The sequence below is a fragment of the Callospermophilus lateralis genome, chromosome 5 (assembly GCF_048772815.1).
Source record: "Callospermophilus lateralis isolate mCalLat2 chromosome 5, mCalLat2.hap1, whole genome shotgun sequence".
NCBI classification, from domain to species: Eukaryota; Metazoa; Chordata; class Mammalia; order Rodentia; family Sciuridae; genus Callospermophilus; species Callospermophilus lateralis.
Genome location: NC_135309.1, coordinates 96,515,898 through 96,534,363, shown reverse-complemented (window position 1 = coordinate 96,534,363; position 18,466 = coordinate 96,515,898). Strand labels below are relative to the sequence as shown.

General features: G+C 31.7%; 1 protein-coding gene across 9 annotated transcripts in view; it reads right to left on the bottom strand.

The window, feature by feature from the left end:
* Positions 1-18,466, bottom strand: part of Tmem161b (transmembrane protein 161B) — a 64,371-nt gene that overhangs the window by 8,850 nt on the left and 37,055 nt on the right. For 7 of the 9 annotated variants that reach the window (XM_076856035.2, XM_076856036.1, XM_076856037.1 and 4 more), the window contains 4 exons: positions 16,446-16,602; positions 2,160-2,311; positions 1,320-1,380; positions 694-834 (listed from right to left, as the gene is read on the bottom strand). In XM_076856035.2, coding sequence (XP_076712150.1) covers positions 694-834; positions 1,320-1,380; positions 2,160-2,311; positions 16,446-16,602 — 511 coding nt within the window. Of the gene's footprint in view, positions 1-693; positions 835-1,319; positions 1,381-2,159; positions 2,312-4,566; positions 4,635-16,445; positions 16,603-18,466 lie in introns of those variants that run through there. The other 2 variants (XM_076856041.2, XM_076856040.2) reach the window with 2 other exon arrangements.

Genomic DNA, 18,466 nt, shown 5'->3' with positions numbered 1-18,466 from the left:
AGCAACAACAACAAAAACACTGACAATGCAAGGAATATAATAAAGTTCTTTAAATTATATGTAGAGATTTAATATGATTTTTTCATTTCAGAACTAAAATAGAATTTGGTAGTTAAAAGTAATCTATATTAAAGAGCACTGCATTACTACTATAACTATAATATTAGCAACCCCTAATAAAATAATGTTTACATTTTATCAAGATTCTAACAAGTAGATCAATAAAGAAAACCAACATTTCTTACATATATAATTTAGTTTTGAAAAAAACTTAAATAAAATGTTTAAATAAAAATGGTTAATTATTTAATACATAAAATTTATAATAATATTTTTAGGTAAAATGATCTGATTTTTCAGAAGGAAATTTCCATAGATCCTCAGTTCAGGTGTAGAGACTAAAATATCATAAGCTTATGAATACCAGAGAACTAATATAAATTGTGGTCTTTCTATTTTAACAAGTAAAGAGAAATGTAGTAATCGATGGTTTGTTTGTTTGTTTTTTAACACAAGGCTTAAAATTTAGAAGTGAATAAGAGAAATTGCTTATAGTTGAGAGAGGAAGTGGTGTGACATCAAATGGTTATTAAGTTTCAATATAGAAATTTATGATTTATTACAATAATATACCTTCATTAAGATGGAAAACATATATTTATCTGCATGTGCTTATGTACATTTTCCGCTTACTGTGTAATTTTTTCTGTTGCCAAATTCAGGGCATCCAGATGCATTTGAGCCAGCCGTAATCCAGGAAATGTCAAAAAAGCCCCAATGAGTGAACAGAAAATAGCCAGGAAAAATTTGAAAGTAAGTTTTGAAACAGGACCCCTAAAAATAAAGTTTTAAAAAAGAAGCTGATAAATTTTTACAGTTAGCTCTCTAAGAATCAAACACACTATAAACACAATAACAGTAAGATAAGGAAAGTAAATGTCTACAAAAAGACTGTTCTTATTCAAGTGCCTATAATGGATCTTGGTGAACTGTAAAGTAAATTGCAAGCTTAACCAGGCACCTCTTGGGGCATTTCTAACAATCTAACCTACATATTCAGTATAGAATTGCTATATGACTTAGACATAACTTTAATTTAATCTCCAGAAGCAAGAAATTAAAGAACAAATCAACACAAGAATTTTATGAAAGATTCAGACTTTAAACAGCTGGAAAAAATGAGTAAGGATGTTTTTAGAAGTTATATCCAACTTAAGAATTCTTTTCATGATTTAAAAACAATCATTTAAAGTAAATATTGCTTCATTAAAAATGGAAAATTTTAAATTTAAACAATGCTTAATTTTTCAAAAACTTACTGAGATTCTAAACCTTGCTTTTCAAGAAATTGCATGGCACTGTCTGAAAAATTTGTAAACCCTGCAGGGGGGGAAAAAAAAAAGATTACTCTTATCATAGTGGTGAAATACACTCTTTTCTTGGAAATAAAAATGCTAGGAAACACAGTATCTTAAATTTTGAAATGACTAGCTTAGCTCTTTCATGTGTTAATTAGTATGCCATAACGCAATAAAATTTGGTTATTAGCAGGGAATAGTCTTTGAAAACATCCCTTTGATATTTGTACATTCCATGAGTGTGCATAAAATTTGCATTAATTCTTTATGTGAGTAAACTTTAGCAATACAGAAACTTAGTTAACTACAAATGGAAAAATAAGGGGTAGTATTTGGGGGAAAGGTTTAAAAACAAACAAACAACTAACTGAAACAAAAAAAATTGCAAAAGGAAGGCAAGCATAATGCTGCATGCTTGTAATCCCAGATACTCAAGAGGCTGAGGCAGAAGAACTGCAAGTTAAAGGCCAGCCTGGACAACTTAGTTGAGACCCTGTCTCAGAATAAAAAGAGGGCTAGGATGTAGCTCAGTGGTAGAATGCTTGCCTAGCATATGTGGGGGGGGTTGGGAGGGGGGCTGAGGGTCAATACTTGGTACTGCTAACACACACAAATAAAAAAAAAGAACACAGGAAGAATTCATTTAAAATAATACAGGCAAATTATTTAAAACAGTGCAGTATATACCTCAACTCTAATTTTAAGCATTAATTAGTTCTAAAACTTACTTAAATATTGAAGTAAAAAATACTTATGCTGGACAAATCAAAACTTATCTTTGAAGTTGTATGAAACTATTACCTGTTTCAAGTCCAAATTCCAGATAATTCTCTGTTACAATCAAAACTGCCATTGCTTTGACGAAGAAAAAAAATCCAAAGGTGACACAAACTGATCTTTCTCCACCATCTTCTACTTTAAAATAGTGTGTAGTTAATGAAAATAGAACTTTGCTGCAGAAGGAAAAGTTCAGGAAAAACCACAAATAACTTTGCAGGAGCTATACACAACCATCTTTACAGGATGTGGACCCCAACAGAATTTGACTACAACATTTAGATTTGATATGCTTATATAAAATATGCCCTTTGGAAGAAAATTTTAAAAACAATGAAAATCTGAATGGTTTTCCAAGAAATTGAATATAAAAACAGGGCAAATCTAAATGAAGTGAAGTTTACAACTTTTTTTTTTTTTGGTGTGGTGCTGGGGATTTAACCCAGGTCCTTGTGCATGAGAGGCAAGTACTGAGCTATATCCCCAGTGCTACAACACTTTTAAATTAAGGGAAAGTATACTACAATTAAGTTGCAATTAGGGAATGCATTTCTCATTTAATTGACTCAAATTTCACTAAGAAGTTATTATAGGAATGTTTTATAATAGGTTCTCAGTGACATGAAAAGCCAGGGTAGACGTTATATTAGGGCACTGTCTTTATTGGGCTTGTCTACTGAACAGTTTACCTTTATAATTAAACACACAACACACCTTACAGAAATTATCTGTAACCACCCAACAATTTATAATTTGAGAATTACCAATAGCTACTGAAGATCTATCATATGAAAACATAAGTTTAAAAGGAACAACTGTCTCTAGAGAAAGCAAGTTCCAACTGAATATTCAAAAACAGCCCAAGTATCAACATGCATCTATTAAAACTACTGAAGACATCTGAACCCCACCCACAACAATTCACTTAGTCAGTATCAAATAGAAACATGAGTCCAAGCTAGAACTACTATTGTTCTCCATGAAAGCATAAACCAAGCAAACAAAATAAGGCATTTGACAGACAAATCTAGAAAAGCAATTTCTTACATTAACATTATGTCAAGCACTGGAATGCTTGGCTGTAAGGTGTCCCCCAAAAGCTCATGTATGAGACAATGCAAAAAGATTCAGAGGAGAAATGACTGAGTTGTGAGAGTCTTAAACCAATCAGTGAATTAATCCCCTGATAAAGATTAACTGAATGGTAACTGAAGTGTTAGGATATGGCTGAAGGAGGTGGAAACTGGGACATGGCACTGGGGTATATATTTGTATTTGGCAAGTGGAGACCCTTTCTCTCTGCTTTCTGATCAACATGTGAGCTGCTTTCCTCTGCCACACTCTTCCACCATGATGTTCTGCCTCGCCTGGAACCCGGAGGAATGGAGCCTGCCTTCTACAGACTAAGACCTTTGAAACCATGATCCCTCAAACAAACTCTTCCTTCTCTACAATTGTTCTGGTAGGGTCTTTTAATCATAGCAGTGAAAAAGCTGACTAAAACACCTAGTATTTGCCATGTGCCAGGCATTACTAATTAACTCATTTATTCCACACATTAACCATGCTATTATCCTTGCTTTACAGACAAAAACAAATAAATACACAAACCAAAAACAACATCATCAAAAACCCCTTTAAAATAAAAACCTGTGGCACAGAGGTTAAGTAAAAACTTCAAAGTCAAAACTAGATTAGAGGCAGTTGGGATTTAAACTAGGCAGTCTGAATCTCATCTGTGCACATAACAATTGATTATACTGTCTCTACAAACTGTCACAGCACTTAACAATAGTTCAGAACCATGAAGTCTTTTCAAAATAGAACTGCCCTAGACAGAGTAAGCAGCTCAAAAATTCTCAGTATCAGTTTTTTCAAGGTATTGAGCATTAGGTAAGAGGAGGCTAACTTGTTTTTATAAAAAGGAATAAATTTTTAAGTCTTCTAAATCAGTAAAACCAGCAACCTCAGCAAAGTATAATAAGAATTTAAAATAAATAAGAATATGCAGCAAACTATAATAAGAGTAATATTTACACTCTAGTTTTTATTTTTCAATGCAGTATTTAGGGATACTTCCATGTGTTATTCCCGCCAAATTCCTTCTAAAATCACTAATATTGTACAAGTTTTCCCTAAACATATTTGTCAATCCCTCTATTTTAGTTAACAGTTAAATCATGTGTAAGCAATAAACACCGCAGAAGTTGTCTTAATTATATGATATTAATCTTAACCTTAATTGATGAATTTATACAAAGTCAATTTCAATTAAAATGATTAACAAAGGTTTAAAAGAAGCACAATTAACTTCCAAGTCACAAAAAGAATGTGACTTTTAAAAAACTATTCTTCATGGAATCAATGCATATAACCTATTTTTGTCTACATTTCTACCTTAGTTTCTCAGTTTTTGTATTTACATTCTCACCTTAAAGGCAAATGCTGGTAGTCTACAGTTGCAGTAAAAAGATTTCCTAAAGGAAAAAGTTCAGAAGGTTATACATATTGAGGGACTAGAACCCTGATCATAATCCAGAGTCTCTAGCTAGGAGAGATACCTGTACAGGTAAGTCCTGTTCCACCATCAATAAAAAACCATCCCATTACTCTGCCTAACACATATTTCTGAGTCCCAGGGGGATAGCTTGGTGGTCTAGGACGTGCAAGATCCACGGATCAATCCCGACCATTACACTTAAAAATAAACACAGTTTGTAATAAAAATGCTTCCGACAGCGAGATGAGTATGCTAGGGAAAAAAAAAAAATTAAAAAGTATTTATCCAAACCATGCAAAATCTAAGCTCTTGGAATAGATTTACTTTTTCAAAGTAATAAACATATTATAATTTAAATCTGCATTATGATTTATTTTAGTAATTTAATTAATAAACAAAAACTACAAAATTTAAGATTTCCCTAAACTAGATTGCTCACTTCTTACAGGAGAAAACAAAGTATGCAGAGAAGCATCTAGTATACAAGTATTTTTTAAATTATGCAACTTTTAAATCATAGGCTATTTGTGATGAATAAGTGATCTTAGTTACTTAGTAAGAATAGAAGGTTAGGTAATAACATGAAAAAAGTAAAAGCAAATAACACAAAATAAAAGATGTGATTTTAAATAAATAGGACTATTAAAGCTTTCATTCATACAAATAATATATATTTAAAGTGAAGAATGTGAGCAGCAAATTTTCTGAAAAACAAGTTAGCAACAATTTTACAAGTCTAAAGTTTTATTTAACAACATTTAAGACAGATTCTAGGAAGCACAAAACACTGTTTAAGAGTGGTGATAAGATTTTAGAATTAGAATACGCACACTTTTCCCTCTACGTTACTCTGAATTCCATATTCCTTACTTATTTACCTCTTTTCCAAAATAAACAAAACCAGTTTAACTCACAGCATCAAACACTATAGTCCATCTCTTTCTTGGCATTATAAAGAACTTATGTATTAGAAGACAAGAAAAGGGAAATAAGGTTAAAACACAGAATAAAGAAGTCCAAAACCACTACTGAACAGCTTTTGAGATATCACTACGATTATGTGTACTGCCTGAGGGCCTAAGCCCAGGTTTGAAAAAACACTGCTTCATTTTTATTGAAAATGGAAACTAGAATCTCTAAAAAGACAATTTCCAACTCTTCCACTTACACTGAAAAATAAAATAACACCTTTGGCCAAAAGTGACATCAAATGACCAGAATGACCAAAGATTATATTTACTGTTAAACCCTAGAGTAATTAAATAAATCACAAAATATGTCAACACTAAAGGAAAAGAAAACAAAATAAGAAGCAACCTGACCCAGGCATGAAACATGATCTTGCCCTGATCACTAATCCTTCAACATCACCCCACACCATAAATGTCTAAAATGTCACAATCCCTGCATCCTCAATTCATATTGGCTAGTTAAATCTTAAACTAAGTATTTATTGAGTTCCATATTAGAACAAAACCTCCCCACAACTCAGTTATACACATACGGCATTCTGAAATGAAATGCTATGACCTGTCCACATCCATGCTTTCAACTTTTCATTCAGTATTCCCCAAACCTCCACTTGTCAGGATAGTGTATTTACCATTTCCAGAATGTAACTGCTACACTGTCTTGGATAATAATTTCTCTCTCATCTGAATGGTCCTCTTCTCTCCCATCTACCTAATCATAGACTCAACTGAACTCCACACCTTTCAAAGCTTAGCATTATCTCACCAGTTAAGACCAGTCTCTTACTCTTCAGAATTTATTATAGCATTTACTACTAAAATTCACTTGCCATATAATCATATAGTACCTTAAACTGTAGCATGACCAATCTATAAATAAAACATTTTCTAGATCTAGAGTGCCTGGCTGAATCCTGGTTCTACTCTTACTATGTGATCTTTCACATAAAAATTTATTAACCTCTCCATGTTTTCATTTCTTCATTAGTAAAATGCAGCCACTATATCCACCACCTGAGAGGACTAGTTAAAAATTAAAGAGTTCTTTGTAGTTCTCAGCAACAATCTGATGTTTCCTAGATAAATGAATTAAATACTGAAATTCTAATACCAGAGAATATTGGAGTAAAAACAAGGACAGATAGATCAAATAATGATACAAGTCTCAGCTACATTTAAATCTCTTTAAGTATATAATAGAAGGCCAAACAAAAACTTCCTAAAAAAAAAAAAAAACTATTGTTAGACTTAGAATATAAATTTGGCTTTTTGATTTTATGAGTCAGGAGAAATAACTAGAGTATGGTGCTCCATTTGAGTTTTTCACTGGTAACTGTGGTAACTTTAAGATCATTTAATAGAAAATATCTATTCTACCTAAGGCTGTAACAAAGTTTCTTACTGGGCTGTTTAGCAAAGTAAATTAGGTACACATTTTTGCCTTTTTATGTACAAATATTTGATGTAACTAATAATATGATGATGCCAAAATTAAGCTTTTATACTTACAGATATGCACAACCAAAAAACACTAGTTAAAAACATGGCATTTTATTTATTTATCTATGGTTAAGCAATGAAAATAATAGTGGTCAAGTACCTTCCCTTTGAATGAACTTCTTACTTCTATCCTCTCACTATTTACAGATTATTGTTTAAAGAATATTCAAGGCTATATATGGAAGGCTATGGATGCAAATAGTCATTTTCTTTTAAGAAACTCGGTTTGTTTTTTTTTTCACCAGTTTTACCCCTTATTCTTAGCTGAAAGACCACCAAATTTACATTCTAAATTAGTTTACTTTCTGTTGCAAAATCTCAACCCTTGAAACCAAGAACATTAGAGGAAAGATATATTTTTTTTCCTGCCAAAATGGCTGACTTTTTAAAAGTTCTAATTTAGTATTAACATACTTTTTGCAGTTGGAAACAGTTCACATTTTATAGATGCCAATGCAATAATTCAAATGGAAAAAAAATCAAGGGCAGGTAAAAAACTTACTTAGGAGGAAATATTTTAAATATGATTAAGTTTGAGCTGAAGAGCAGGCTTAATATTTAGTTCTAAAATGGCAATTTTTTTCTCAGATCTAGAATAACAGTTAATAACATTAATCAAGGTACTATTATGATTCAACTTAGTTTATACTCACATTGCTTTAAAGCCTCAATTCTCATTAAGAAAATATGCTTCTATACCAAAAAATGCCCAAATCATTCAAAGATATTTATCAATGCTTTTCTGACAAGAAAAATTCAACAAGAAATATATTGTTGCCAATACACAAATATGATGGGTATTCTCTAATATTTTTTTACAAATTTTTGAGTATGTTTTTATAATTGGTAATGTTTCCACTTAGCCAAGAAATTTCATGTAAGTTTTTCAACTCTAAGAAGAAAGATTATATTCGTACTTTTATGAGCATTACCAATAAAATAAAGTATGATTTTTTTCCTATCAAATGGTTAAGTCTTTCATATTTACTGTTCCTGCAGAAAAGGCAACCAAAATACTCAATACCAGTAACACTTTGAATTCTACATGGCAAAACAACCTAGAAACTGTACCAAAAATCTATTATAGATATATACTTACAGATACACAATAAAACTAAACAATAAGTACTTGATAGGCCCTCATGACTGAGTAAGTAAAATCCTTAAAAAAAAATTCTGATCCTATATTCCAATGTTAAAAATAAATAAAACATTGATACTCTTTAACTAAAATTCTTTTTTCATATTTTCTTAGGTAGGTTCAATTACCAATTAGAAAGAAAAAAAAATGTCATGCTTGTCTAAAATTTCATCCCATAATCACTAAACTCAACCTAACCAGATTATGGGGGGAAAATAGAGATATTTGAAAGCATAAAGCTTTATTTTGAAAACAAAACCAAATATATAAAAATAAAGCCCTATTAATTTAGCTTTTGCATTAAACTGAAACAAAATAAAGATATCTTTAAAATTTATTTCAGAAGAAAAATTATCACTTTAAGAGAAAAAAAGAATTATAAATTAAAAAATAGAAATAAGGTCCTATCATTTCTATTTAACTCTAAGTTTCTAATCAGAAGTCTGTATAATCTAGAAATCACATAAGATCTCCAAAAGTTTATAAAAGAAACAAACTTTTAGATAACATGCTATGCACAACTTCTCAAGAAAAAATAAGTACCTTAGCTCAGATTCAATAACTTTGACTCTGTACTTCTTGACATCTTATCCAGTTTACTTCGGGTTTAGAGTTTCATTTTCCTCATTAATTTAAAGCAGCACATTTTTAGAGAGTAAGAATATAGTAATTTAGAACCTTTATGGAATTTGAAAATGGTGACTAAGTTGTGATAGCTTGCTGCAACTGTCTATTTCCAATAGCAAAAAAGGTAGCATTTAACTTACAGTGCTTAATTTTCAAATTTACATATATAGAACTGAATATTATCAGAAAACCCTACAATTTATTTGAATTTAAATAATTCACAATTTTTATCTTTATGTAAAATTTGTATGTCTGGCATCCAAAGCAAATTAAAAATTTAAAACACAGCCATAAAAACATACATAATAGGGTTTTGTATCTTAAAATCAACCACATTGTAAAATACAAGTGCTGTGGAAATGTGACTAATGATCCAGTTCTTTCGCCAAATATAATAGGACTACTGAGAAGCTTTATCATTCTTTATAGAATAGCTTTCTTCTCAAATTCATGTAATTGACTCATTACTTTCTGTGCTACAGTTCATTCCTAAAAAAGTTTCTTAAAAAAAAAAAAAGACTCATACATTTTAGAGCATTTTTATTTTTAAAAGTTTTATGCCTACCACGGGATCTTTGGCTTTTTGCCATCATCATTTTTACCTTTTTACTTTTTTTTTTAATATTGTTTTAGTTGTAGAAGGACACAATGACTTTATTTTAGTTGTGTATTTTATGTGGCGCTGAGAATTGAACCCCGTATCGCATATATGCTAGGCGAACATTCTAGCACTGAGCCACAACCCTAGACCCCTTTTACTTTTCATTTATTCATAAATGAAACATGCTTCATACTCATAAAACTGGAAGATATTTTTTCCAGTGACTCTTGACACCTCATGGGCCATCAGACAGGAAAGACAATTACTAGAACTGTTCCATCCTTACTGCAAGGCTTTCTTCACCCTGTATCTTCCTCCTACCTAGCAACTGGGCATAAATAGAATGGAAATGCACAAGCTTCTTCAAAAAAGGTTCTTAGAATTACAAATGAGAATGAAGAGAACTAGACTTAGTTTGGATTTAGGAGTGAGAGTGAAAATGTGATAGCTGAGATGAAGGTACAACTCAAGTTGAAGCACAAAGTAGAGCTGATCATGAGAGATGATGCAGTTTTAGGTTCCAGGATTCAGAGGTTAGAGTCACACATTAAAAAAAGTCAATTCTCATTTTTTAGAACCTTCAAGATTCTATAGAATTTATCACTGCTGTCCTACATAAGTATGAAAATAACCGAAGGGAAAAAACAAAATGACCATGAAAATAAAGCAATTTTCTTCCCAACTTTTGAATGAATTGATAAATTTTATGCGACTGACCTGGGTACCACCTTAACAAAAGGTAATTCATTAGTAACAACTGCAGAGAATTTCTGAATCAATTGAAAAATGTGTGACTTTGGAATTCAGTAGAGCTATTGTTCTATGTCATCAATGGCAACATGTGTTAGACTAATAAGTAGACACACAAAATAAAAAAACGAAGAGAAGCCACTCAGAGGTCATTTCTCCTGAACTCAGTGCATAGGGTGAAAACAAGATGACTAAGATAAAAGAGATTATAAACAGACCCCTCTTTGGTGTTAATACAGATAACTGGCACTTAATTTTGGTCTTTTCTATGCTGTAAAAGGGAGCAGGTTGTTTTCTCACATGCTACAGGTTTGAATGAAAAATCACATACCTACACATATACAGAATTCTACTTCCTTTTTCTTCCCTACCCATTCTATGGAGATTTAAAGTTGGCAGAAAATAGCTTGAACTATAAGCTCTTCAGCACTTTCTTTCCCTTCTGGGATGAGGAGTCACCAAGCTAAGAGACTCCAGCAGGGATGAGACCATTTGGCACTTTTTGTGAGTGCAGTACTAAGCAGAGTCAGTTCAGTGCTGAAGACTGTTTAAGGACATTTGCTCTCACACTATTGGGCATTACTGAATGAAACAGAAAGCTGAAATTTATAAACAGAAACAATATGAATAGCTATTTACAAGTATATTTTTAAAATTTCGGTTAGGTAAGTATTAAGACTATATCACACTAAAATTAAATCGCATATAAAAATATATATCTCTGGATATGTATAAACAATGAAGGCAATCAAGAAAAGGATATTCCATAATAAATAACATTTCAAAGAACATGAGATCTCAAAGTATGAAAAAAGTAAGATTAGTCAGCTATGCTAATTATCAAACTGAAATGTTTTAGTGGGTTTTATATGATTTGATATGAAAAATGAGTACTCTGAGTGGTATTATCACATTTTTAATGCTACAAAATTAAACAGGAATATTCTAAGTGAACATAATCTTTCAAAATACATATCTGAGGATGTTTCTCAACTGAAAATCATGATCATATTTCTACCTAGTATACTATGTATCTGTGAAGATACTGCCTCTCAAGGCTGTGCTCTGGTCCTTCTACTCTACATTATAACTAAATCAATCCAAAAGAGTCAAGAAAGAACTAACACAATGAATTAAAATGTCAAATCATGTCATATATTTAAAATAGTATCTGCTTATATAGTATTAACAGTCTCTGGTTGAATATAAAAGACATAAGACACACATTCCTCTGCTTACTCCCAAAATCTGACTGAAGAAACCACATAGGAAAGTAAAAATCCTCAAGAATTAAAAATAAGTGACACAGGAAAACAAACAAAAAAAGAGATGTCAATAAAGTTTTAAAAGACAGGAAGTGGTTGAAAAAGCAACAACTAATTTAGGTTTCAGCATTTTCTTGTATACTGGGTCTGCAAAGAGAGGAACCCATTAAGAAAGAAAGCAAATTCATTCATCAGAGGCCCTAAAAAAGCCAGGAATTAGAGACACCAGGTACTTCCAAATGTAGAGTTGTAGAGTGTTTGAAAACAGGAAGATTGTTTGAAAGCCTGTATTCATAGTAATTAAGACTTTCCAGATTTTCTGTCTTGCCTAATCGCATAAATTACATGGTTGCTCTTCACCAACTCTGGCAGAATGTGTAAGGATTACTTTTTGAAGATAGTAAACCAGAGAAGATTGGCTTGGGATTACTATGTAAAAGTTAGGCTGACAATGAAGAGCTAATAAGTTACATACACAGTTCCCATAATATTAGCCATTGGTTTTATTTCAGAGGTGGGAGAATAGACAAATTCTCTCTGGAGAAAATGAGAGCCCCAAATCTGCAAATACTGACAGTTAGAAATCCCCCCCCCCACAAGGTCTCCCTTAATCATCCACAAAAAGCTTCACTAATCAATAAACTCCATTCAGCTGCACAAAACTTTCAATCTTGTAGTGCCTTCTTGAATGAATATCAACAGATATTCAAAGCTCACAGACATTTGAGAACAATCTCCATGATTAAAACAAAAAGGGGGGAAAATGCAATGTAAGGTGTAAATGAGAACTTAAAAAAGATTAATACATTGGAAGTAAAAAGATATTATACATTCACAACATGAGAATGCTACAAAAAGAAAAACACTCAAAAAAAAAAAAAAAAAGACTTAGGGTTGGAATGTAGGAAGGGCCTGAGTTTAATATCAGTAGCCCCTACTAAAAATAAAGAAATTAATTTAAGACTTAATTTTAATTAATTATTATTTTTTAAAGTTCACAGTAAACAATTCAACAGCTAGGTAGGTACAAGGACAATACAACTGTAATCCCAGTTTCTAAGGAGGCTGAAAAAGGAGGATCCCAAGTTTGAGGCAAGCCTGGGAAATTAAATTCAGCAAGACCCTGTCTAATAAATAAATAAATAAAAAGGCTAGAAATATAGTTCAGTGAGATAGCACTTGCCTAGGATATGCAAGGCCCTGGGTTCAATCCATAGTACCTTAAAAAAAAAAATCAAAATCAACAGAGATTGAATTATAAAAAAATAATTGAGAAAATATAAAATAAAGATAAAAATTAAAGAACCATTCAAATAAGATAAATAACTTACTAATAAGAATTCCTGAAGAAAGACAGAAAGCAGGATCTTACAAACAATAAAAATTATATAGCAGGGCTAGGGATGTGGCTCAGTGGCAGAGTACTCATCTAGCATGTGTGAGGCACTGGGTTCAATCCTCAGCACCAAATAAAAATAAATAAAGGTATTGTGTCCATCTACAACTAAAAAAAAAAAAAAAATTTTTTTTTAAAAATCACATGATAAAGGAAACAATCAAGGGGCTGGAGTTGTGACTCAGTGGTAGAGCTCTCCTAGCACGTGCGGGGCACTGGGTTGGATCCTCAGTACCACATAAAAATAAAAATAAAATAAAAAAACAGGTATTGTGTCTAACTACAACTATAACAAAATATTTTTAAAAAAACCAATAATGTGAAGAGTGAGCCCTCAGAGTGGGAGAAACATCTTTACTACATGCATATCACAGCACTAATTTCTAGGATATATAAAGAACTCAAAAAATTCAACACCAGAAGAATAAATAAGCCAATCAATAAATGGGCTAAGGAAATGAACAGAAGATGATATACAATGAATCAACAAATATATGAAAAAATTTTCAACTTCACTAATAATTACAGAAGTGCAAATCAAAAATACTCTTTGAGTCCATCTCACTCCAATCAGAATGGCAATTATCAAGAATACAAGCAAGGGCTGGGGACGTGGCTCAAGAAGTAGCGTGCTCGCCTGACATGCGTGCAGCCTGGGTTCGATCCTCAACACCACATACAAATAAAGAAGTTGTGTCCGCCGAAATCTAAAAAATAAATATTACAATTCTCTCTCTCTCTTAAAAAAAAAAAAAAAAAAGAATACAAGCATTGTATTGACAAGATGTAGGGAAAAAAGTACACTCATACATTGCTGGTGGGAATGCAAATTGGTGCAACCACTCTGGAAAGCAGTATGGAGATTCCTCAAAAAACTTGGAATGGAACAACCATCTGACCTAGCTGTCCCACACCTCAGTATATACCCAAAGGACTTAAAAATCAGCATACTATAGTGACATAGCTACTTCAATGTTTATAGCAGCTCAATTCACAATAGATAAACTGTGGACTCAACCTAGATGCCCTTCAATAGATGAACGGATAAAGAAACTCTGGTATATACACACAATGAAACATTACTCAGCTTTAAAAGAGAATAAAATTATGACTTTTGCAGATAAATGAATGGAGCTGGAGAATATCATGCTGTAGTAAGTCAATCCCCCCCCAAACAAATGCTGAATGTTCTCCCTGATAAGTGGATGCTGTTCCATAATGGGCAGCGGGGGTAGGAGTGGGGGTGGGGGTGAGAATGGAAGAACTTTGATTGGGCAAAGGGAAGGGAGGGGACATGGGGGTAGAAAGATGGTGGAATGACATGGACATCATTACCCTAGGTACATGTATGACTGATTGCATGTATGGTGCAACTGTACATCTTATACTACCAAAGAACGGAAAAGCTGTGCTCTATTTGTATACAGTAAACTGAAATGCATTCTGCTGTCATGTATAATCAACTAGAACAAATAAAAAAAATCACATGATAAAAATATCAGAGCAAGCATAACATTTACTTTTAGTCTGTTCTTAAACCGCACCAAAATGACACGGAATTTGTTTTCAAGTACTTAAAAAACAGTAAAATGTGGATACTAGAAAGCAAACAGGTAGTAGTAAATGACTTAAACACAATGAGGAACCTGAGTCAAAAAGTTAAGGGAAGTTTCTGATCTTATTACAGAACTCCCAGAAAGGTGAAGGAACTGATGTGATGTTTGTAATTCTCTGTACTGGGGTGAAAGTTCCAGTTGTTGAATGTGTGTGTTGGAGGTAACAGTAGGTATTAAAAATAAGTACCACTGGGCTCAGTGGTAAAGTGCTTGACTAACATGTACAGGGCCCTGGGTTCAATCCCCAGTACTAAGGCAGAAAAAGTACCTTAAAAAGTAACCAGTTTAATCCACCTCTATTATCTGAAACAAGTCTGAAGACTAAGGAAAGGTAAACAACTTATTTCACCATACACTCACAGTTTCTATTCTACTTTTTGTCTTGTAGTTAAATATAGAACTATAAGCATAGGTCAATTAAAGTTCTCTGAAAAAAGCCTTTAACAAGAAAGACAATAACCAAATTAAATAAACAAAAGTAAATTAGAATAGAAAAATATTTGGTAAGAAGAAAACTTTACCAGAATCTATCACTATCACAAACAAACACAAGAAGATAATATAATCATAAAATGAGAAGGGTTTCATAAAGGAGGAAGAGAAATTAAAGTAAGCTTAAAATTTAAAATTATGTCAGAAATTCAAAATGAATAGAAGAATCAGGTTAAGAAAATCTCCCAGAAAATAAAAATATATAAAAATATTACACACACACGTGTGTGTATATATACACATATGTATGTGTACACACATACAAACATACACATCCATACATACATCCATGGGAAATATGATGACAGCCTTAGAATACCAGTCTTAGAGGGATAATATCTAAACAATAAGCATTCTAACAAGATAAAAAAATAATAATAAAGAAGAAATCACCAACAATTCAAGACAATTTTCCAGAACTCAAGAGCCTGAGTTTCCAAATAGCTAAACTCCTAGCATAAGGATGAAAACAGACATTCAATATGGCACAAAATTATCTCTTAACAGTCAAAGATATGAATTTCTAGACCTAAAGGGAAAATCCATAACTTAACATAATTAATGATAAAACTTCAAAATACCAAAAGCATAAAGAGAAAAAGTTCAGGAAGAGTACACAGTGGGAAAGAGAAAGTAAACAAGAAGAGCAAGAGAACATCCAATTTCTCATGACTTCAAAAACATCTGAGAAAAATTATTTCCTTCTTTGCATTTTCTACTGAGCCAACTATCAGTCAAGTATAAGAAAAATAATTTCAGGCATACAACACTTAAGAAAAAAACTTAGCACTTTTTCTAAGGATAGTATAAGAATGGCCTCTGCCAAAACTAAGGAAGAGGCAAGTATGGGATTCAGAAAGGGTACAGGAATTCTTAGGAAGACCCTGAAATGAAGTCTCTGTTGACCTATAAGTAGAGAACTTACATTCCATGGGAGGCTGAGGCAGGAGAATTCCAAGTTCGAGGGCAGTCTCAGCAAATTAGCAAAACCCTATCTCAAAATTTTTTTCCAATGAAGTATTCAAGGAAGGAAATAGTATTTCAGAATGCTTAGCTATAAAAATAACATAGTAAAAACTGATAACAAATTTAATAAATGCCTGGGAAGAATGGAAGAAAGGAGAAAGGTAAGCTAATATCTAAAATTAAAATAGTAACAATACCATATAATAGTTAAAACATCTGGAAGAAAATCCCTAAAAAAAGCTGTTTCTGTAAAATTAGACTTTGATAAGCAAGGAATCAGTGAACTGGCATCTTTCCTCATATTTAACTTTCTAAAACTATTCACCTCTATTTCTCTGAATTTTTTTCAATTACTGAAGAATTCAACAAAGGAAAGTCCTCTAATCTGCAATTTCTTTTTTTTTTTTTAAATAAGACACAGGATCTAATGATATTAACTGCAAAAGAAGTTTATAAATTAATATTAATGATGTTTTGAAGGATACATTGCAAAAGATAAAACCAGCAGGCACCATACTAAGCTGATATTCATTTCCTGTGTAGGCTTCATAAAACTGTAGTAGACTTCAGTTACTAGATATACAACTGTAGCAGCCACTGTGAAATCCACCAACCACTGGTATTCTGGAAAGTAATGCAATGCTGAAAAATAAAGGTTAAAAAAGATTTTCATTTAAAATTACATAGATTATGAGAATTTATTCATAATTAACTTAAAGTATGTCTATTTATTGATTTGCAATGTAAGTTTTGCAAACGTAGGAATATAAAAATGGAAACAGATTCAAAATGTTAGCATCCAAAGTTAAAATATAATAACTTGGAAATTAAATAATTGGAATAAACCTGAAATGATTATCAAAATTACCTCAATTGTCATTAAAATATGATTACAAATGTGTTGGCATTTTCTTAGATAAGTCAAAAATTTTCTTTTTGAGGATGTAGATAATATCTTAACTTCAATGAATAAAACTGGGTGTAGTATACAAAGATTTACATGTATGTTCACTTTTGTAATGTAAGAGAGTTAAATTTTTACGATGATTAATCGAACTAATGACTAATAACTAGTAATTGTTGCTACTGCAAATTAAAATAAAGTGAAATGTTTGTTGATTTTATAAAAAACCATATCCCTCAACAATTTCATTCTTCAAACCTTATTGTTAAAATTAACATTCTATAAAAGTAAATATAATTCTGTTGCTTTGCATCTAACTTAATTTAAACCTTTTATAAGGAAGTTTGTTTGCTTATTTTATTCTGGTTTACTTTCATCAGAGTATACTTCAAAATACCAACATTATTTTTTAAAGGGCCTCCTAAAATGTGGAAGTAAATCACATATATAAACATCAATTAATGTGTTTTTACTGGCACATAATAAAATAATCAACTTTATTTTGGAACAAACTTCTTGGTTGCAAAATGTACATAAAGATATGATGTCCTTACAGAAAAAATATTTTAAAAATAAAATACCACTCAAAGTGAGAGTTCTTAAAAGTATCAAAACAAACTAACCAAAACTAATATCATTTTTAAGTGATAGTAAATTAAAAAAATCCCAAGTCCTTTTACAAATCAGCAAATTTGTTATTTGTTATTTTAACACTCTCAATTTGCTTCAAGTTATTTTAACTGCTTTAGGATTTGTTTTGATTGATCTTGGTTTTGAACATTAGACTTCAAGATTTATCCTAAATGGTTGTTAGGATTCCTCCCTCAATCGCTTCCCATCGCCCCTGCCCCCAGTGAGTTAAAAAAAAAAAAAAAAAATTACCAACATTCAGCCTTTTGAATAACTTTCTGAAAGGAGGACAGGGAAGTGAATGAAAAGATAAACAAATGTCTGTTGTTCAAAAAGTTTTCTAATTCTCCATGCCTGCTCACAAGCACACAGGCTTCTTCCATGGAACTCACTTATAGCAAACAGCCAGGTGACATTCACAAGTTCTAATGTTCTTTAAGGTTCTTATAATAGACAGCTAGTACAAACTGAGATGGGCTTTCAAAATAGTTACTGAGATATTGATAACACATTCAACTGAAGTACAAGTTACATACATTTTTGGCAATATATTTAACCCAAGTGTTACAATTATATTCTTTTTGTACTCAATAATGCAATTACATATTTGCCTTTTAATATTGGAATCAAAAGTTCAGACAGAAAACCCCATTTTTACTTAAATATAAAGCATACATTCACAAATGATTACATAAATGTAAATCTAAAAAAAACTCCCTTCTATTCTAGTTAATTGGAATTTTTTTTCTATTGTATTATCATTTATTAATCATAACCAAGAACTTTAAGTTGATACTTATACTATTTTCACAAGACAGACAGCAACAGAAATTATCTTCATTTTGCAGACTGGGAATCTGAAGCAAAAACTATACCATGAGCAAAAACTGCTATCATTCTGCCCAAGACTTTGAGACATATAAGTAGTAGAGATGAGATCACAATCCAGTTTTTCCTTTCTTAATTGACATT